Source organism: Carassius auratus, chromosome 9 (assembly GCF_003368295.1).
Source record: "Carassius auratus strain Wakin chromosome 9, ASM336829v1, whole genome shotgun sequence".
Lineage (NCBI taxonomy): Eukaryota > Metazoa > Chordata > Actinopteri > Cypriniformes > Cyprinidae > Carassius > Carassius auratus.
Window position 1 is genome coordinate 32,851,141 of NC_039251.1, and position 21,787 is coordinate 32,872,927.

A 21,787-nucleotide genomic window follows, 5' to 3' on the forward strand; every position below is an offset into this window, starting at 1 on the left:
CTATTGAGGTCACTAGTCAAAGCCACAGCTAAGCAAATTAAATTCAAAGATATCAAAATAATGGGAAATTGATACATATCTAAGCTGAAGTTCAACTCTTATAATCTTGTGATATTCAATGTGTGATGTGATTTGTATTTGTATGTGTATGTATTTTTATGCCTTTTATACAAAACTGTGATAACCAGGCAAATGCTGAACCATTTGCACATTCATGCTTTTAACAATGTTTACTATTAAAGAGGGGTTAGGGAGACTGGATCTTTTACTCACTCCTTGTCAAATTAGGAGAGAGATGTTTGGTCCAGTAATCCCTCAGAGTGGAATTTCATAATCTAGTCACTGGTGATAATATAATGTGACCTATTTAGTCACTAGGTAGTGTAACTAATATGACTGGATTATGGAGTAGCACTCTGGATAAGAACAATCAAATGTGAGACTTATTACGTCTCAAAGGGGAGAATATGTGGAAGATTTTTATTAGTAAGATTTTAATCAATCAAGAATAATCAATGTGAATCAAGCCATTTTGTTGCTAGTTGTTTTTCCATTATAATCCTATAGGTAATGGATAGAAAGTTGCCTACGCCCTGGAATGTTCAGAACTGAGGAGAAACATATGGCCAGAAAGGGCCTATCTTCATACTAAATCAAGCAGAGGGCCTCTCCTCTCCTGGGATGGATGAAAAGTGTAGTCTAAAAGAAAAGTTTGACTATGTGGAACCGCCCAACATAGTGTATATAAGGAGAAACCAAATTGCATTCGAGAGATCTCCTTGCAAGGACCTCTTGGCTTTGTTTTGCTTAAAATTAAATCTTTTCTTCTGAGAGAAAAATCCCTGGCTGAGTTCGATTGTTTGGAGAACCGGCAAAATACACCACATAATTTAGTGGGTACAGGATCTAATAAACATGTTGTTGGTTTAGTTACAGTGATAAGTTCATTTAGCTCTTCTTGTCCTATATTTGTAGGCACTGCAGTTTATCTTTGGGTGCGTTGGATGAAACTGAAGTGTTAGAGGCTGTAGAATTTACATTCGCTATTGTATTTCAAATGTTATCTATTTTATCAGTGAAGAAATTCATAAAGTCATTACTATTAAACGTTGATGGAATATTTGAATCAGGTGTCATCTGGTAATTTGTTAATTTATCCACTGTGTTAAATAAAAACCTTGGATTGTTTTGGTTATTTTCAATGAGTTTGTGTATATGCTCTGCCCTAGCAGTTTTTAGAGCCTGTCTATAGCTGGACATACTGTTTTTCCATGCAATTCTAAAAACTTCCAAGTTAGTTTTTCTCCATTTGCATTCAAGACTACGAGTTTCTTTCTTGAGAGAGTGAGTATTACTGTTATACCATGGCACAGTACGTTTTTCTCTAACCTTTTTCAATTTGATGGGGGCAACAGCTTCTAATGTATTAGAGAAAATAGTGCCCATGTTGCCAGTCATTTCGTCTAGTTCATGTGTAGTTTTAGGTACAAATAGCAGTTGAGATAGATCAGACGGGCTATTTGCGAATCTGTCTATAGACGGTAACGCTGAGACATGTAGTTAATATCAGTGATACGCAGCATGCACAATACAAGGACATGGTCTGTAATATTATTACATTGAGGTACGATATCTATATCAGTAAGATTGATTCCATGCGATATAATTAAATCTAGCGATGATTAAAACGATGAGTGGGCTCGGTGACATTTTGCTTGACTCCAAAAGAGTTTATTAGGTCAGTAAACGCAAGTCCTAATGCATCATTTGAATTGTCAACGTGAATATTAAAATTTCCCATGATTAGCAACTTATCAACTGTAACCAGAAGGTCTGAGAGGAAATCTGCAAATTCTTTTAAGAATTTTGGAGGCCTTCTGCCTGATAGAGAAAAATATATAGTTGACAAAACAAAAAAAAGTGTCATAAGAGTTTAGTTAACCTCTGTCAAGTGACATTAACCAATTTAGCAAACAGACAAAGCTTTATCAAAGAATAATGCTTAACCTTTTTATCAAAGCAAACAGACACAGCTTTATCCACTAAAACATTTATTTAGATTTTAGTTTCAGTTGCCAATTCAAGTCAAATAAAATAAATAAATAAATAAACCACTCATTCATTCATTCATCCATTTATGCGGAAGTAGCAGTCTATAGAACAGAAGCCAGCAAGCTCTTCGTCTGAACAGAACGCTGTGAAGACCCCCTTCGTTTCATGGCCACAGTATCCAGTGGTGTTTTTGTAGATGCATCTGCAGCCATCACACCTCACATCTGGACCGACAGACTTCCAGTCAACGATTCCTAAGAAAATAAATAAATAAAATCTCTGTAATGTAATAAACTTTCTAAATATCTTAAAAAAACTTGTTCAGTTAATAAAATTGTAAATATTCATAATGTCCAGCCAGGTAAAGTGAGCTCTTCTTTGAAAACTGATGCCATAAAACTTTCTGCACACTAGTGACAGAGTGAGAAAGGCTCCTTCTCCTTCTTTATAGACAACATCTAGAAGAATGTCTGAGCAGCTCTGATGGTAGCTGAATAATAACAGAAAAAAATATATGTATATATATAAAACTATTTAAAATATGAAATTAAAACAAAAATACACACAGAAAAATCAAGTTACACGAATGTACCTAAAAGAGTACAAATGCCGACCTGCCAACCTTGTAAATTTGTTTTAAGTACCATCAGTGTGGCGGGCGGTCGAGGGGGGCGGGGGGTAAACAGTTTACTGTTTTATGCAACTGTTTAGTTAGGTTTTGCTATTTTTTTATGACATTTTAAAAAAGAAAATAAAAAGTCGAGTACACTTTATGAAAAACTCTTTCTGATTTTTTTTTATAAACAAATAAAGTGAATGTAAGCATGTATTATGTGCAAAAAAAGGGTTAAAATCACAAATCACATTGTAATCTTAAAACAAAAATAAGCCTTTTAAAGCAGAAGTTAAAGTTACTAAACTAAAAATGAAAATAATAAAAAGCAGAGACTAGGGCCTAATGGAGTAAGCTTCCTGCTTGTTTATGTTACTTTGTTAAAATGAGCCAAAGCAAAGTCATTCTTTAACATTTTGTCACAATTAGATTTAATTATATTCATTGCTTTTGAATGTGTAAAATTTCAACATTTCTATTTCGTAAACATTGTGGGGACTACTTGAATTACTACTTAATTTTTTGGTGACTTAAATTCTGTCTAACACCAAGTGGACTTTTTTCCATGAATACATTATGCTAGCCCCAGACTCTTTCTGATCCTGTTCTGCTTCTTGACACTTTTCTCCCTTCTCTCGACTGTATTTGTGGAGAAACTACACATATTGATCTGTGGCCCGTCGGGCTGAGGTTTCAGCTGCTGTGTGTTCAGACTCCTCCAGCATCCACACAGAGCCCCTCACAGACTGGAGCAGAGGATCAAAACCCTTCATTGTGTGGCGGCCATTAGTCCATGATCCTCTGCTCTTTCTGTAGGTGATCAGGAAGCTGTTCTCTGCACTTCCTGTGTCACTCCTGCTCACCCTATACAAACAATCAGAAGCATTTATCTAGTCTGATCCTAACAAGACAATCCAGCCATGACTGCTGTGAGTCAGATAAGTGTGTGTCACTGGCCACCTGCTCAGTGTAACCAGGGGTGGCGCTCAATGTCGTCTAAACTGGGCCGATCTGATGCCGCTGCACTGAGGCACCAGCGAATCAGCTGACGGCACTCTGTTACACACAACACAGTGTTCAGGAACACAAAACCACACGCTTCACCTGGATCTGGACCGGATTTCTGTCTCTTGCCTGTCGACAGCTCTCTAGGAAAGAGCAGTCTGCTTTTGGAGGTGACCCTCAATGCGCCTCTGAAGGGGAAACAGCTGCACAGGATGTTGTAGAGCGTCACCCCCACTGACCAAACCGTAGCCGGTCCCGCATGATAACGGTGATGCCGAAACCACTCAGGAGGGGCGTACTGAAGAGTGCCTGAGAGACCCAACAAGACCACAAACATCATCTGAAGAGGCCCCAGTCCAAACAGATTCCCTTCGCTCGATCATCAAAAGTCCACAAACAAACACAGATCACTGCAGGGAGATCAAACCAACCTGCAAAGTGTTTGTAGGCCGAGTCTTTCAGCAGATCTCCACAGCCGAAGTCCAGCAGCTTGATGTCATGTGAGTCTGTGGAGATCAGCAGGTTCTCTGGTTTGACGTCCCGGTGCAGGACTCCACGGCTCTCGCAGTGTTTCAGCGCCGTGATCAGCTGCAGCAGCACTTTCTTGGCCAGTCTCTCCTCCAGGCGTCCGTTCTCCTCACAGAAACTCTCCAGATCTTGGCAAGGAAGCGGGCGCTCCAGGATCATGGTGTAGCGTCTGGGACGGTCAAACCACTCCAGCAGCTTCAGGACGTTGGGGCAGGCAGGAGCCGAATTGACCAGGGTCATCAACGCCACCTCCAGCGGCAGCCGACCCTGACCTTCCTGCGGGACAAACGCTCCGTTATATCCAGCGCTGAATCAGACCAAACAGAGCAACAGATTCACTCTCAACTCACAACTCTCAGTCTCTGTGTTCCTCGTTTAGAGACGTACTTGATGGCAACCTGTAGACAGATGAAGCACAGTAAACCACGCTGCCTAATTATCACCCATGAGGGACATTTACTGACATCAACATTTCTAAAAGCTGTTTAACTGCAGGAGGTAAGAAAATGTCTCACTGGCAGTCCATCAGACCTGCGGGTCCCAGCATACACAGAGCCGAATCCTCCTCGCCCCAGCAATGGGCCCTTCACATACGCTTCTGCAACACACAAGATCACAAGAAACGTCTTTAACAGAAAACATGCTGCAGCATCTAAACCTGTTACAGAACGTTACTGTAATTCAGCTGAAGAACATTTTCAGTGACTAATCATTGAGTGAGTCTTTAATCAGGTGTTTAATATGAGTGTATCTGACCTCTGCGGGAGCGTTTGGCAGCTCTTCTGTATGAAGGAGACGGATGCTCATCCTCCTGGCTGCCGCTCTGCCACTTCCTCTTCCTGTGAGGCTGATCTGTGGACACAGAAACGGCCAACTCTGAAGGCAGAGGTGCGATGTATCCAGGCAGCTCTTGGCTCAGCGGCTGGTTTGGGTTTGGCAGCGGTTCCTGAGCGCCGTCACCAGAGCCACGTCTCTCAAGCTCCTGATCATCCGTCTGAGAGACAGCAGCACTCCTGGATCTGGAGCGGCCCGAGCCTGCAATATTACACACATCAAACACTTACAGCCTTTATTAGCAACATTTATTAATAATCAACCACCAATGGTACTGCTCACATCCAATTAGGTTACTTTACATTTTAATTGTCTTGAACTGCATTTGAGCAGCTCTATAATTTTCCAGCATTATAATTGTGTCAAAGAATTAAACACATATTTCACTGATTTTCATACACAAGGAATAAAATACATGTGATCAGTGAGCTGGTATAAATGTGTGATTAAATGAGTTAACCTGCACACATTTCTTCACATCACTTCATTTAACACAATGAACAACATCGTACTATAATAACATACCAATAATAAACAAACTAAATTAAAACACTCACCTTGTCTTTCACCCAAATGAGCCATTGACAAACTCCTCCAAACTCCAATCAAAACAAGAAATTAATCAACAAAAAGGTAATTAATTAATCAATTAATTAATTACAGAAAGAAAGAAAGAAAGAAAGAAAGAAAGAAAAATCTGAAATAAGAAGAGAAAAATAGAATAAGTCTTTCCTCAGAAATAATCAGAAATCCTTCAAAAATAAAACTCTACTCAAAGAAAAATCCTCCGATCTCCTAAAATAAAAGTCTCTTCTCTGAACTCCGTCGAAAATCACAATCTCAGCACAGAAAATGTTCTCCAGAAGTCTCTGAAGTCGCCTCGTCTCTCAACCAGCAGATATCGATCAGATCATAACACGCGTCGCTATAGCAACTACAATTCGCGTGCGTGAGTTCAAAACTATTGAAAACCTTAATAAACTCTAATTCAGTTTAACCAGAGCTCATTATAGCATCTCTGATATATACTGATTTATGCCTTTATTAATAAATCTCACAAGGTAATATAAAAAGTATATTAAAATTCAATGTATAAGATAAATGTGTGCGCTCGCGCTTTTGCGCACGCGACATCAGGCGAGCATAAGTGAATTCGAATTGTAGTTGCTATAGCGACGCGTGTTATGTTATGATTTCGGCATAAATATTTGTACACGTTTTCAACTAAAACCTTGAGATATAACGTAATGTTGTTGTAGAATATTGTTGTGAATAATTCCTAACCATAAAGTGCTCAGAAATGGTAAAAAAAAAAAAATATTAATAGATATTGTCTTTCTCCCAGCCAACATGTCCATGTGGGTCCCGCATGGGATTTATCTGGGCTATGTGGGTGTCAACTGGGCATGGGCTCAGAGTGGGGACTTTGATGGGCTGAATGTGTGCCCAGCTTGGATACAGTTGTGGACCCAGTTAGGCTGCCCATTATTGTTTATTTGTGGGTCCCAGATGGGCCACATTTGGGCTATATTAGGATATATTTATAGTTACATAATTTTTTTCACATTATTTATCTTTATGCAGTTATGGGTAGCTACATAACCCTAATAATTAAATTGATTTAATTGTTCAGGCCCTGGAATAATACCATTTCATTCTGTTCTGTTCAAGTATTTTTGTATTAACACTTTCTATGAAGCCCATATTATACATTATAAGGGTATCCTTAAAGCATTATAAGGACTGCATTATGATACAACTTATAATATGTTGGATCATCTCATGAATATTCATAAGAACAAGTTTAATATATTTACTTATTTGTGGTTATAGCTTTTAAGAGTATGATTATTTATAATCTCTTGTTAAACACAGCTCAGGACCTAGTCAAAACCATTTAAAAGCTACATGCAGGTAGGAGCAATGGGCATGCCAAAAGGTTTCTCATTAGTCAAACGAAAGGCGGGGAACACGCCAAAATGTTTCTCATTGGTGAAACGAAAGGTGGGGAACGTGCCGAAAGGTTTCTCATTGGTGAAACGAAAGGTGGGGGCCTTTTCAATTAAATTCAATTATTATTTTTTTGTGCTTTGTACAATACAAACCATTACAAACTTTAAAGGAAATAACGTTTCTACAATATTTAGTAGTAGCTTATAAGTGGTGACTGTCAGTTTGTGCGCATATGAAAATTAATACAAGACGTAGTCAGCCAGATGGTGAATATTATTAACAGCAATTATTATGATGCAGTCACACTTGTAGCAATATTTGTTAGTTCTGTTTGTTGATTCAGGATAAGCATCAGGGTCAGCATCATCTCTTCTCAGGTGTTCTGGATCCAGACTGGAGCTTGTGTAAATCCTACATCCCGTAGCAAAACATAGAAACAAATAGAGACATCATCAGCATAGCTGCTGTTCCAACAAAGTAAAATTAATTAGTTTAACCCAAGCTAAAGAATAAGAATGCGCATTTGATCAGATGCAACTACACTCACAATTTAAGAGCTGCATTATTCGAATGCTTGGCGAAAGAGATGCATTTTTAATATATAGATTTAAACAGAGAGAGTGTGTCTGAACCCCGAACATTATCAGGAAGGCTATTCCAGAGTTTGGTAGCCAAATATGTAAAAGCTCTACCTCCTTTAGTGGACTTTGCTATCCTAGGAACTACCGAAAGTCCAGCGTTTTATGACCTTAGGGAGCGTGACGAATTATAACGTGGTATAAGGCTAGTTAGGTACGCAGGAGCTAAACCATTTAGGGCCTTATAGGTAAGTCATGATCATTTGTAACTGATATGGAACTCAATAGGTAGCCAGTGCAGAGACTATAAAACTGGGGTAATATGATCATATTTTCTTGACCTGGTAAAGACTCTAGCTGCTGAATTTTGGACTACCTGTAGCTTATTTATTGAAGAAGCAGGACAACCACCTAGAAGTGCATTACAATAGTCCAGTCTAGAGGTCATGAATGTATGAACTAGCTTTTCTGCTTCAGAAACCGATAACATGTTTCATAGCTTGGCAATGTTTCTAAGATGGACGAATGCAATTTTTGTAACATGGGAAATATGATTTTCAAAAGACAAGTTGCTTTCTAATATAACACCCAGATTTTTGACTGTAGAGGTAGTAACAGTACATCCGTCTAGTTGCAGATTGTAATTACAAGATTCTGTGTACATTTTTTTGTTGCAATATTTAATATCTCTGTCTTATCCAAATTTAATAGGATAAAATTATTGGTCATCCAATCTTTTAAATTTTTAACACACTCTGTTATATTAGATAATTTAGAAGTTGAATCTGGTCTCGTTGAGATATATAGCTGAGTATCATCAGCATAACAGTGGAAGCTAATTCCGTATTTTCTAATAATATTACAAAGGGGCAACATGTATATTGAAAATATAAGTGGACCTAGGACGGATCCTTGTGGCACTCCACATTTTACTGGTGATAAATGAGATGATTCCCCATTTAAATAAACAAAATGGTAGATATCGGACAGGTAGGATCTAAACCATCTTAGATCCTGCCCTTGAATGCCTCTATAGATTAGTAATTGATCTATGAGTATGTCATGATCTATGGTGTTGAATGTAGCACTAAGATCAAGTAAAACTAGCAATGAGATGCAGCCTTGATCTGTCGCAAGAAGCAGGTCATTTGTTATTTTAACAAGTGCAGTTTCGGTGCTATGGTGGGGGCTGAAACCTGACTGAAATTCTTCATACAGATAATTTTTTTTTGCAGGAAGGAGTTCAATTGAGCAGATACAACTTTTTCTAAAATTTTAGACATAAATGGAAGATTTGAAATAGGCCTATAATTTGCCGGTTCACTAAGATCTAATTTTGGTTTCTTAATAAGAGGCTTAATAACCGCCAGCTTGAATGGTTTTGGGACGTGACCTAAAGATAACGATGAGTAAATGATATTGAGAAGCGGTTCTTCAGCTACAGGTAACAACTCTTTCAGTAATTTAGTGGGTACAGGATCTAATAAACATGTTGTTGGTTTAGTTACAGTGATAATTTTATTTAGCTCTTCTTGTCCTATATTTGTAGGCACTGCAGTTTATCTTTGGGTGCGTTGGATGAAACTGAAGTGTTAGAGGCTGTAGAATTTACATTCGCTATTGTATTTCAAATGTTATCTATTTTATCAGTGAAGAAATTCATAAAGTCATTACTATTAAACGTTGATGGAATATTTGAATCAGGTGTCATCTGGTAATTTGTTAATTTATCCACTGTGTTAAATAAAAACCTTGGATTGTTTTGGTTATTTTCAATGAGTTTGTGTATATGCTCTGCCCCAGCAGTTTTTAGAGCCTGTCTATAGCTGGACATACTGTTTTTCCATGCAAATCTAAAAACTTCCAAGTTAGTTTTTCTCGGTGACATTTTGCTTGACTCCAAAAGAGTTTATTAGGTCAGTAAATGCAAGTCCTAATGCATCATTTGAATTGTCAACGTGAATATTAAAATCTCCCATGATTAGCAACTTATCAACTGTAACCAGAATGTCTGGGAGGAAATCTGCAAATTCTTTTAAGAATTCTGGAGGCCTTCTGCCTGATAGAGAAAAATATATACAGTATTGTTCAAAATAATAGCAGTACAATGTGACTAACCAGAATAATCAAGGTTTTTCGTATATTTTTTTATTGCTACGTGGCAAACAAGTTACCAGTAGATTCAGTAGATTCTCAGAAAACAAATGAGACCCAGCATTCATGATATGCACGCTCTTAAGGCTGTGCAATTGGGCAATTAGTTGAATTAGTTGAAAGGGGTGTGTTCAAAAAAATAGCAGTGTGGCATTCAATCACTGAGGTCATCAATTTTGTGAAGAAACAGTTGTGAATCAAGTGGCCCCTATTTAAGGATGAAGCCAACACTTGTTGAACATGCATTTGAAAGCTGAGGAAAATGGGTCGTTCAAGACATTGTTCAGAAGAACAGTGTACTTTGATTAAAAAGTTGATTAGAGAGGGGAAAACCTATAAAGAGGTGCAAAAAATGATAGGCTGTTCAGCTAAAATGATCTCCAATGCCTTAAAATGGAGAGCAAAACCAGAGAGACGTGGAAGAAAACGGAAGACAACCATCAAAATGGATAGAAGAATAACCAGAATGGCAAAGGCTCAGCCAATGATCACCTCCAGGATGATCAAAGACAGTCTGGAGTTACCTGTAAGTACGGTGACAGTTAGAAGACGTCTGTGTGAAGCTAATCTATTTTCAAGAATCCCCCGCAAAGTCCCTCTGTTAAAAAAAAGGCATGTGCAGAAGAGGTTACAATTTGCCAAAGAACACATCAACTGGCCTAAAGAGAAATGGAGGAACATTTTGTGGACTGATGAGAGTAAAATTGTTCTTTTTGGGTCCAAGGGCCACAGGCAGTTTGTGAGACGACCCCCAAACTCTGAATTCAAGCCACAGTACACAGTGAAGACAGTGAAGCATGGAGGTGCAAGCATCATGATATGGGCATGTTTCTCCTACTATGGTGTTGGGCCTATTTATCGCATACCAGGGATCATGGATCAGTTTGCATATGTTAAAATACTTGAAGAGGTCATGTTGCCCTATGCTGAAGAGGACATGCCCTTGAAATGGTTGTTTCAACAAGACAATGACCCAAAACACACTAGTAAACGGGCAAAGTCTTGGTTCCAAACCAACAAAATTAATGTTATGGAGTGGCCAGCCCAATCTCCAGACCTTAATCCAATTGAGAACTTGTGGGGTGATATCAAAAATGCTGTTTCTGAAGCAAAACCAAGAAATGTGAATGAATTGTGGAATGTTGTTAAAGAATCATGGAGTGGAATAACAGCTGAGAGGTGCCACAAGTTGGTTGACTCCATGCCACACAGATGTCAAGCAGTTTTAAAAAACTGTGGTCATACAACTAAATATTAGTTTAGTGATTCACAGGATTGCTAAATCCCAGAAAAAAAAAATGTTTGTACAAAATAGTTTTGAGTTTGTACAGTCAAAGGTAGACACTGCTATTTTTTTGAACACACCCCTTTCAACTAATTGCCCAATTGCACAGCCTTAAGAGCGTGCATATCATGAATGCTGGGTCTTGTTTGTTTTCTGACAATCTACTGAACCTACTGGTAACTTGTTTGCCACGTAGCAATAAAAAATATACTAAAAACCTTGATTATTCTGGTTAGTCACATTGTACTGCTATTATTTTGAACAATACTGTAGTTGACAAAACAAAAAAAGTGTCATAAGAGTTTAGTTACCCTCTGTCAAGTGACATGAACCAATTTAGCAAACAGACAAAGCTTTATCAAAGAATAATGCTTAACCTTTTTATCAAAGCAAACAGACACAGCTTTATCCACTAAAACATTTATTTAGATTTTAGTTTCAGTTGCCAATTCAAGTCAAATAAAATAAATAAATAAATAAACCATTCATTCATTTATGCGGAAGTAGCAGTCTATAGAACAGAAGCCATCAAGCTCTTCGTCTGAACAGAACGCTGTGAAGACCCCCTTCGTTTCATGGCCACAGTATCCAGTGGTGTTTTTGTAGATGCATCTGCAGCCATCACACCTCACATCTGGACCGACAGACTTCCAGTCAACCATTCCTACCAAAATAAATACATGTAAATTAAATCTCTGAATTAATGCAATAAACTTTCTAAATATCTTTAAAAAACTTGTTCAGTTAAGAAAAGTGTAAATATACACAATGTCCAGCCAGGTAAAGTGAGCTCTTCTTTGAAAACTGATGCCATAAAACTTTCTGCACACTAGTGACAGAGTGAGAAAGCCTCCTTCTCCTTCTTTATAGACAACATCTAGAAGAATGTCTGAGCAGCTCTGATGGTAGCTGAATAATAACAGAAAAAAAAAAATATATATATATATATAAAACTATTTAAAATATGAAATTAAAACAAAAATACACACAGAAAAATCAAGTTACACGAATGTACCTAAAAGAGTACAAATGCCGACCTGCCAACCTTGGAAATTTGTTTTAAGTACCATCAGTGTGGCGGGCAGTCGAGGGGGGCGGGGGGTAAACAGTTTACTGTTTTATGGAACTGTTTAGTTAGGTTTTGCTATTTTTTTTATGACATTTTAAAAAAGAAAATAAAAAGTCGAGTACACTTTATGAAAAACTTTTTATGAATTTTTTTTTATAAACAAATAAAGTGAATGTAAGCATGTATTATGTGCAAAAAAAGGGTTAAAATCACAAATCACATTGTAATCTTAAAACAAAAATAAGCCTTTTAAAGCAGAAGTTAAAGTTACTAAACTAAAAATGAAAATAATAAAAAGCAGAGACTAGGGCCTAATGGAGTAAGCTTCCTGCTTGTTTATGTTACTTTGTTAAAATGAGCCAAAGCAAAGTCATTCTTTAACATTTTGTCACAATTAGATTTAATTATATTCATTGCTTTTGAATGTGTAAAATTTCAACATTTCTATTTCGTAAACATTGTGGGGACTACTTGAATTACTACTTAATTATTTGGTGACTTAAATTCTGTCTAACACCAAGTGGACTTTTTTCCATGAATACATTATGCTAGTTAACACTCTGCCCCAGACTCTTTCTGATCCTGTTCTGCTTCTTGACACTTTTCTCCCTTCTCTCGACTGTATTTGTGGAGAAACTACACATATTGATCTGTGGCCCGTCGGGCTGAGGTTTCAGCTGCTGTGTGTTCAGACTCCTCCAGCATCCACACAGAGCCCCTCACAGACTGGAGCAGAGGATCAAAACCCTTCATTGTGTGGCGGCCATTAGTCCATGATCCTCTGCTCTTTCTGTAGGTGATCAGGAAGCTGTTCTCTGCACTTCCTGTGTCACTCCTGCTCACCCTATACAAACAATCAGAAGCATTTATCTAGTCTGATCCTAACAAGACAATCCAGCCATGACTGCTGTGAGTCAGATAAGTGTGTGTCACTGGCCACCTGCTCAGTGTAACCAGGGGTGGCGCTCAATGTCGTCTAAACTGGGCCGATCTGATGCCGCTGCACTGAGGCACCAGCGAATCAGCTGACGGCACTCTGTTACACACAACACAGTGTTCAGGAACACAAAACCACACGCTTCACCTGGATCTGGACCTGATTTCTGTCTCTTGCCTGTCGACAGCTCTCTAGGAAAGAGCAGTCTGCTTTTGGAGGTGACCCTCAATGCGCCTCTGAAGGGGAAACAGCTGCACAGGATGTTGTAGAGCGTCACCCCCACTGACCAAACCGTAGCCGGTCCCGCATGATAACGGTGATGCCGAAACCACTCAGGAGGGGCGTACTGAAGAGTGCCTGAGAGACCCAACAAGACCACAAACATCATCTGAAGAGGCCCCAGTCCAAACAGATTCCCTTCGCTCGATCATCAAAAGTCCACAAACAAACACAGATCACTGCAGGGAGATCAAACCAACCTGCAAAGTGTTTGTAGGCCGAGTCTTTCAGCAGATCTCCACAGCCGAAGTCCAGCAGCTTGATGTCATGTGAGTCTGTGGAGATCAGCAGGTTCTCTGGTTTGACGTCCCGGTGCAGGACTCCACGGCTCTCGCAGTGTTTCAGCGCCGTGATCAGCTGCAGCAGCACTTTCTTGGCCAGTCTCTCCTCCAGGCGTCCGTTCTCCTCACAGAAACTCTCCAGATCTTGGCAAGGAAGCGGGCGCTCCAGGATCATGGTGTAGCGTCTGGGACGGTCAAACCACTCCAGCAGCTTCAGGACGTTGGGGCAGGCAGGAGCCGAATTGACCAGGGTCATCAACGCCACCTCCAGCGGCAGCCGACCCTGACCTTCCTGCGGGACAAACGCTCCGTTATATCCAGCGCTGAATCAGACCAAACAGAGCAACAGATTCACTCTCAACTCACAACTCTCAGTCTCTGTGTTCCTCGTTTAGAGACGTACTTGATGGCAACCTGTAGACAGATGAAGCACAGTAAACCACGCTGCCTAATTATCACCCATGAGGGACATTTACTGACATCAACATTTCTAAAAGCTGTTTAACTGCAGGAGGTAAGAAAATGTCTCACTGGCAGTCCATCAGACCTGCGGGTCCCAGCATACACAGAGCCGAATCCTCCTCGCCCCAGCAATGGGCCCTTCACATACGCTTCTGCAACACACAAGATCACAAGAAACGTCTTTAACAGAAAACATGCTGCAGCATCTAAACCTGTTACAGAACGTTACTGTAATTCAGCTGAAGAACATTTTCAGTGACTAATCATTGAGTGAGTCTTTAATCAGGTGTTTAATATGAGTGTATCTGACCTCTGCGGGAGCGTTTGGCAGCTCTTCTGTATGAAGGAGACGGATGCTCATCCTCCTGGCTGCCGCTCTGCCACTTCCTCTTCCTGTGAGGCTGATCTGTGGACACAGAAACGGCCAACTCTGAAGGCAGAGGTGCGATGTATCCAGGCAGCTCTTGGCTCAGCGGCTGGTTTGGGTTTGGCAGCGGTTCCTGAGCGCCGTCACCAGAGCCACGTCTCTCAAGCTCCTGATCATCCGTCTGAGAGACAGCAGCACTCCTGGATCTGGAGCGGCCCGAGCCTGCAATATTACACACATCAAACACTTACAGCCTTTATTAGCAAAATTTATTAATAATCAACCACCAATGGTACTGCTCACATCCAATTAGGTTACTTTACATTTTAATTGTCTTGAATTGCATTTGAGCAGCTCTATAATTTTCCAGCATTATAATTGTGTCAACGAATTAAACACATATTTCACTGATTTTCATACACAAGGAATAAAATACATGTGATCAGTGAGCTGGTATAAATGTGTGATTAAATGAGTTAACCTGCACACATTTCTTCACATCACTTCATTAACACAATGAACAACATCGTACTATAATAACATATCAATAATAAACAAACTAAATTAAAACACTCACCTCGTCTTTCACCCAAATGAGCCATTGACAAACTCCTCCAAACTCCAATCAAAACAAGAAATTAATCAACAAAAAGGTAATTAATTAATCAATTAATTAATTAATTACAGAAAGAAAGAAAGAAAGAAAGAAAGAAAGAAAGAAAGAAAGAAAAATCTGAAATAAGTATCGAAAAATAGGATAACTTAAGTCTTTCCTCAGAAATAATCAGAAATCCTTCAAAAATAAAACTCTACTCAAAGAAAAATCCTCCGATCTCCTAAAATAAAAGTCTCTTCTCTGAACTCCGTCGAAAATCACAATCTCAGCACAGAAAATGTTCTCCAGAAGTCTCTGAAGTCGCCTCGTCTCTCAACCAGCAGATATCGATCAGATCATAACACGCGTCGCTATAGCAACTACAATTCGCGTGCGTGAGTACAAGACTATTGAAAAGATTAATAAACTCTAATTCAGTTTAACCAGAGCTCATTATAGCATCTCTGATATATACTGATTTATGCCTTTATTAATAAATCTCACAAGTTAATATAAAAAAGTATATAAAAATTCAATGTATAAGATAAATGTGTGCGCTCGCGCTTTTGCGCACGCGACGTCAGGCGAGCATAAGTGAATCGAATTGTAGTTGCTATAGCGACGCGTGTTATGATATGATTTCGGCATAAATATTTGTACACGTTTTCAACTAAAACCTTGATATATAACGTAATGTTGTTGTAGAATATTGTTGTGAATAATTCCTATCCATAAAATGCTCAGAAATGGTTAAAAAAAAAATATTAATAGATATTGTCTTTCTCCCACATGGGATTTATCTGGGCTATGTGGGTGTCAACTGGGCATGGGCTCAGAGTGGGGACTTTGATGGGCTGAATGTGTGCCCAGCTTGGATACAGTTGTGGACCCAGTTAGGCTGCCCATTATTGTTTATTTGTGGGTCCCAGATGGGCCACATTTGGGCTATATTAGGATATATTTATAGTCACATAATTTTTTTCATATTATTTATTTTTATGCAGTTATTGGTAGCTACATAACCCTAATAATTAAATTGATTTAATTGTATGTATTTCATGTTTTATTCATTAAGGGTTATATAATGTAACAATATAAGATTATTTATTTTATGAAGAATCCTATTTTATTTATTCATAAGCACCTCAAAGGGTTTTTTGTTGGCCGACCGGCTGGACCATCATGAGGCAGGCGGGAAGAGTCATCGCCATAAAGAAGACCATTTTATGTTTTGAGATGATATGTGTTCTCTGAATATTGTTGTATAGTCTTTCTAATTAAGTACATTAACTCTTTTAAAATTGTATTTTTATATTTACACCATTTCTTTTCCACTGGCAAAATGTGTTATCTGTGATTTTACTTGTAGGCTATGTTCATTGATGAAATATGGTTAATATTCTCATAATTCTGTGTTGTTAAAGTTCAGCTTTGAAAAATAAAAGATGAATCATGAATAAAGCTGTTGGTGTGAAGCAATAACTTGTGTTATTGAATATATAACAAAATGAAAAATAATAAAATAATATTACTTTTAAAATTACATTTCTAAACTGAATAGTGTCACTTTTAACTTGTTCATATTACCTTTAGTAGTATAACTATACCTTTGAGTGACATTTTTGTACTGGCACAACTTATAACCATGCATGCTTTTTAATGCTTTTGTGAATGTTTTAGTGGTATTTTAAAATAATTGCCTTTTCTGTTTTTCTTTCTTTACTGTTTTATTTTTTATTTTGTAGGTATGAATCTGAGAAGTCTGCACAGGCCCTGGAATAATACCATTTCATTCTGTTCTGTTCAAGTATTTTTGTATTAACACTTTCTATGAAGCCCATATTATACATTATAAGGGTATTCTTAAAGCATTATAAGGACTGCATTATAATACAACTTATAATATGTTGGATCATCTCATGAATATTCATAAGAACAAGTTTAATATATTTACTTATTTGTGGTTATAGCTTTTAAGAGTATGATTATTTATAATCTCTTGTTAAACACAGCTCAGGACCTAGTCAAAACCATGTGAAAGCTATATGCAGGTAGGAGCAATGGGCATGCCAAAGGTAGGGGGCATTCCAAAAGGTTTCTCATTGGTAAAACGAAAGATGCGTTTTTAATATATAGATTTAAACAGAGAGAGTGTGTCTGAACCCCGAACATTATCAGGAAGGCTATTCCAGAGTTTGGGAGCCAAATGTGAAAAAGCTCTACCTCCTTTAGTGGACTTTGCTATGCTAGGAACTACCGAAAGTCCAGCATTTTATGACCTTAGGGAGCGTGATGAATTATAACGTGGTATAAGGCTAGTTAGGTACGCAGGAGCTAAACCATTTAGGGCCTTATAGGTAAGTAATGATAATTTGTAACTGATATGTGTCACAGTGTCTGGGTTGTTGTTCCCTGGGGTTCCACTAGATGTCCTCCTTTCTCACGATGTCTGTCACCAGATCACTTCCTGTTCCCTTATTTGGTCACCTTCCTCCTTGTTATGTAATTGATTGTCCCCCACCCTTCTCTTGTTCCCTCATTATCCTTCTGTCTACTTATACCCAGTCTGTCTTAGTCTGTGTACGGAGTCCTTGTTTAACGTTATGTTATTTCATGTCCGTCATCCTTGCCTTGTCTTCTTGTCTTGCTTTCATGTTTATTTCGGATTTGGATTCTCTGGTTTTGACCCTGCCTGGACTGTTTACCCGATTGGATTACCCCTATTAAACTAACATACCTGCACTTGGTTCTCTCGCTTTGTTCCTGCAACGCCGAACGTGACAGAAGGACTCCGTCACAAAGAGAACCAGCGGTATGTCATTTTTCCGTTCCCCAGCCAAGATGGCGGTTAATCGCCCTCCGCCAAGAGGACAATGAAGTGGGTGCCCTGGCTCAGGTGTTCTGGTCCCTGGCAGAGGGCATGGGGTACAACGACACGGCCCTTAAAGATTATTTTAATGGCGGTCTGGATGATCCAGTGTCTCTGGAGGAGATGGCGCAGGTAGAGACACTGGAATTCTGGGAATTCATGCGCTACCTGCAGCATTGGTGTCGGTGGGATGCCCAGCCACTCCTGTCTCTTCCAGCGGGGTGGTCGTCAGCCCAGCACCACTGCAAAAGATGGCCGCCAGCCTAGCGCCACAACACAAGATGGCCGCCAGCCTAGCGCCACAGCACAAGATGGCCGCTAACCCAGCGCCACAGCCCAAGATGGCCGCTAACCCAGCGCCACAGCCCAAGATGGCCGTCAGCCTAGCGCCACAGCCCAAGATGGCCGTGAGCCTAGCGCCACAGCACAAGATGACTGTCAGTCCAGCGCCACAGTACAAGATGGTGCCCGATGCAGAGGTGGTGCTCGATGCTGTTCCGGAGGCAGAGGTAGTGCCCGATGCTGTTCCGGAGGTCGAGGCGGTGCCCAATGCTGTTCCGGAGGTCGAGGCGGTGCCCGATGCTGTTCCGGAGGTCGAGGCGGTGCCCGATGCCGAGGCGGTACCCGATGCTGTTCCGGAGGCCGAGGCGGTGCCCGATGCCGTTCCGGAGGCCGAGGCGGTGCCCGATGCCGTTCCGGAGGCCGAGGCGGTGCCCGATGCTGTTCCGGAGGCCGAGGCGGTGCCCGATGCCGTTCCGGAGGTCGAGGCGCTGCCCGATGCCGTTCCGGAGGTCGAGGCGGTGCCCGATGCCGTTCCGGAGGTCGAGGCGGTGCCCGATGCCGTTCCGGAGGTCGAGGCGGTGCCTGATGCCGAGGCCGTTCCCGATACCATTCCGGGTGCCCGATGCCGTTCCGGAGGCCGAGGCGGTGCCCGATGCCGTTCCGGAGGCCGAGGCGGTGCCCGATGCCGTTCCGGAGGCCGAGGTGGTGCCCGATGCTGTTCCGGAGGCCGAGGTGGTGCCTGATGCCGAGGCCGTTCCCGATGCAGTGTCTGAGGCCGTTCCAGAGACAGTGCCCGAAGCCGAGGCGCCTCAGGTTTCCACAGACAGTCCGGAGTCATGTCATGTTCCCGTGAACTCTCCAGAGTCGAGTCATGTTCCGGTGGACTCTCAGGAGTCGAGTCATGTTCCGGTGGACTCTCAGGAGTCGAGTCAGGTTCCGGTGGACTCTCAGGAGTCGAGTCAGGTTCCAGTGGACTCTCAGGAGTCGAGTCAGGTTCCGGTGGACTCTCAGGAGTCGAGTCAGGTTCCGGTGGACTCTCAGGAGTCGAGTCAGGTTCCGGTGGACTCTCAGGAGTCGAGTAAGGTTCCGGTGGACTCTCCGGAGTCAGGGCTAGTCACCGCTGACCCTCCAGAGTCAGGGCTAGTCACCGCTGACCCTCCAAAGTCAGGGCTAGTCACCGCTGACCCTCCAGAGTCAGGTCAAGTCACCGATCTTCTGGAGTCCAGTAAAGACACCAGGGGGTTACCGGAGTTTCGTAGTGGTGGGCACCTCAACACGCCCTTCTTGGACTTTATTTTGTGTTCTTGGTTTCTGTTTTGTTTCTGTCTGTTCCCCATAAGTTAGTCTTGCCCTCCATCCCTCCCCCTGAACCTCCTCCGGTCCTCCTCCCTCCTGGTCTCCCTGTTTTATGTTTACATTTCTGGTGTTTGTTCCCCATGTTTTTCTTTTCCGGCCCTCCGTCCCTCCCCCTGAGCATCCACCTGTCCGCCTCCATCCTGGTCTCTGTGTTGTGTCTTGTCATGGAGCGTCTGGGAGCCGCTCCGTAGTGGGGGGTACTGTCACAGTGTCTGGGTTGTTGTTCCCTGGGGTTCCACTAGATGTCCTCCTTTCTCACGGTGTCTGTCACCAGATCACTTCCTGTTCCCTTATTTGGTCACCTTCCTCCTTGTTATGTAATTGATTGTCCCCCACCCTTCTCTTGTTCCCTCGTTATCCTTCTGTCTACTTATACCCAGTCTGTCTTAGTCTGTGTTACGGAGTCCTTGTTTAACGTTATGTTATTTCATGTCCGTCATCCTTGCCTTGTCTTCTTGTCTTGCTTTCATGTTTATTTTGGATTTGGATTCTCTGGTTTTGACCCTGCCTGGACTGTTAACCCGGTTGGATTACCCCTATTAAACTAAAATACCTGCACTTGGTTCTCTCGCTTCGTTCCTGCAACGCCGAACGTGACAATATGGAACTCAATAGGTAGCCAGTGCAGAGACTGTAAAATTGGGGTAATATGATCATATTTTCTTGACCTGGTAAGGACTCTAGCTGCTGAATTTTGGACTACCTGTAGCTTGTTTATTGAAGAAGCAGGACAACCATCTAGAAGTGCATTACAATAGTCCAGTCTAGAGGTCATGAATGTATGAACTAGCTTTTCTGCTTCAGAAACCGATAACATGTTTCATAGCTTGACAATGTTTCAAAGATGGAAGAATGCAATTTTTGTAACATGGGAAATATGATTTTCAAAAGACAAGTTGCTTTCTTATATAACACCCAGATTTTTGACTGTAGAGGTAGTAACAGTACATCCGTCTAGTTGCAGACTGTAATTACAAGATTCTGTGTACGTCTTTTTGTTGCAATTTTTAATATCTCTGTCTTATCCGAATTTAATAGGATAAAATTATTGGTCATCCAATCTTTTACATTTTTAACACACTCTGTTATATTAGATAATTTAGAAGTTGAATCTGGTCTCGTTGAGATATATAGCTGAGTATCATCAGGATAACAGTGGAAGCTAATTCCGTATTTTCTAATAATATTACAAAGGGGCAACGTGTATATTGAAAATATAAGTGGACCTAGGACGGATCCTTGTGGCACTCCACATTTTACTGGTGATAAATGAGATGATTCCCCATTTAAATAAAAAAAAATGGTAGCGATCGGACAGGTAGGATCTAAACCATCTTAGAGCCTTTGAATGCCTCTATAGATTAGTAATTGATCTATGAGTATGTCATGATCTATGGTGTTGAATGCAGCACTAAGATCAAGTAAAACTAGCAATGAGATGCAGCCTTGATCTGTCGCAAGAAGCAGGTCATTTGTTATTTTAACAAGTGCAGTTTTGGTGCTATGGTGGGGACTGAAACCTGACTGAAAGTCTTCATACAGATAATTTTTTTTTTTTTTTTGCAGGAAGGAGATCAATTGAGCAGATACAACTTTTTCTAAAATTTTAGACATAAATGGAAGATTTGAAATAGGCCTATAATTTGCCAGTTCACTAGGATCTAATTTTGGTTTCTTAGTAAGAGGCTTAATAACCGCCAGCTTGAATGGTTTTGGGACGTGACCTAAAGATAACGATGAGTAAATGATATTGAGAAGTGGTTCTTCAGCTACAGGTAACAACTCTTTCGTTAATTTAGTGGGTACAGGATCTAATAAACATGTTGTTGGTTTAGTTACAGTGATAAGTTTATTTAGCTCTTCTTGTCCTATATTTGTAGGCACTGCAGTTTATCTTTGGGTGCGTTGGATGAAACTGAAGTGTTTGACACTGTAGAATTTACATTCGCTATTGTATTTCAAATGTTATCTATTTTATCAGTGAAGAAATTCATAAAGTCATTACTATTAAACGTTGATGGAATATTTGAATCAGGTGTCATCTGGTAATTTGTTAAATTATCCACTGTGTTAAATAAAAACCTTGGATTGTTTTGGTTATTTTTTATGAGTTTGTGGATATGCTCTGCCCTAGCGGTTTTTAGAGCCTGTCTATAGCTGGACATACTGTTTTTCAATGCAATTCTGAAAACATCCAAGTTAGTTTTTCTCCATTTGCGTTCAAGACTACGAGTTTCTTTCTTGAGAGAGTGAGTATTACTTTTATACCATGGCACAGTACGTTTTTC

The 21,787-nt window shown here is 40.4% G+C and overlaps 2 protein-coding genes across 2 annotated transcripts; both read right to left on the reverse strand.

The window, feature by feature from the left end:
- Positions 1-3,253: 3,253 nt before the first annotated feature.
- LOC113109081 (serine/threonine-protein kinase pim-3-like) lies at positions 3,254-5,258 on the reverse strand (the record flags this gene model as incomplete). Its single annotated transcript, XM_026272624.1, has 6 exons — positions 3,254-3,721; positions 3,800-3,979; positions 4,102-4,474; positions 4,549-4,596; positions 4,714-4,796; positions 4,955-5,258. Coding segments are annotated over 6 exons (1,080 nt in total), but the record flags the coding sequence as incomplete, so codon positions are not given.
- A 7,288-nt stretch (positions 5,259-12,546) lies between these two features.
- On the reverse strand, positions 12,547-15,066 carry LOC113109080 (serine/threonine-protein kinase pim-3-like). The gene is made up of 7 exons (XM_026272623.1): positions 14,975-15,066; positions 14,341-14,619; positions 14,100-14,182; positions 13,935-13,982; positions 13,488-13,860; positions 13,186-13,365; positions 12,547-13,107 (listed from the first exon to the last, which is right to left on the reverse strand). Exons 1-7 carry the CDS (start codon positions 14,997-14,999, stop codon positions 13,016-13,018), a joined length of 1,080 nt encoding a protein of 359 aa, XP_026128408.1. The 5' UTR covers positions 15,000-15,066; the 3' UTR covers positions 12,547-13,015.
- Between the last annotated feature and the right edge of the window lie 6,721 nt (positions 15,067-21,787).

Bases quoted from the DNA above. Each gene is read 5' to 3' on its own strand.
- LOC113109080 (XM_026272623.1), bottom strand. From the start codon at position 14,999: ATGGCTCATTTGGGTGAAAGACGAG. The intron at 13,983-14,099 runs GTGAGACATTTT...ATCTGTCTACAG, and splicing joins GCAGGTCTGATGGACTGCCA to GTTGCCATCAAGTACGTCTC. The intron at 13,108-13,185 runs GCAAGAGACAGA...TGTGTGTAACAG, and splicing joins TCCTAGAGAGCTGTCGACAG to AGTGCCGTCAGCTGATTCGC.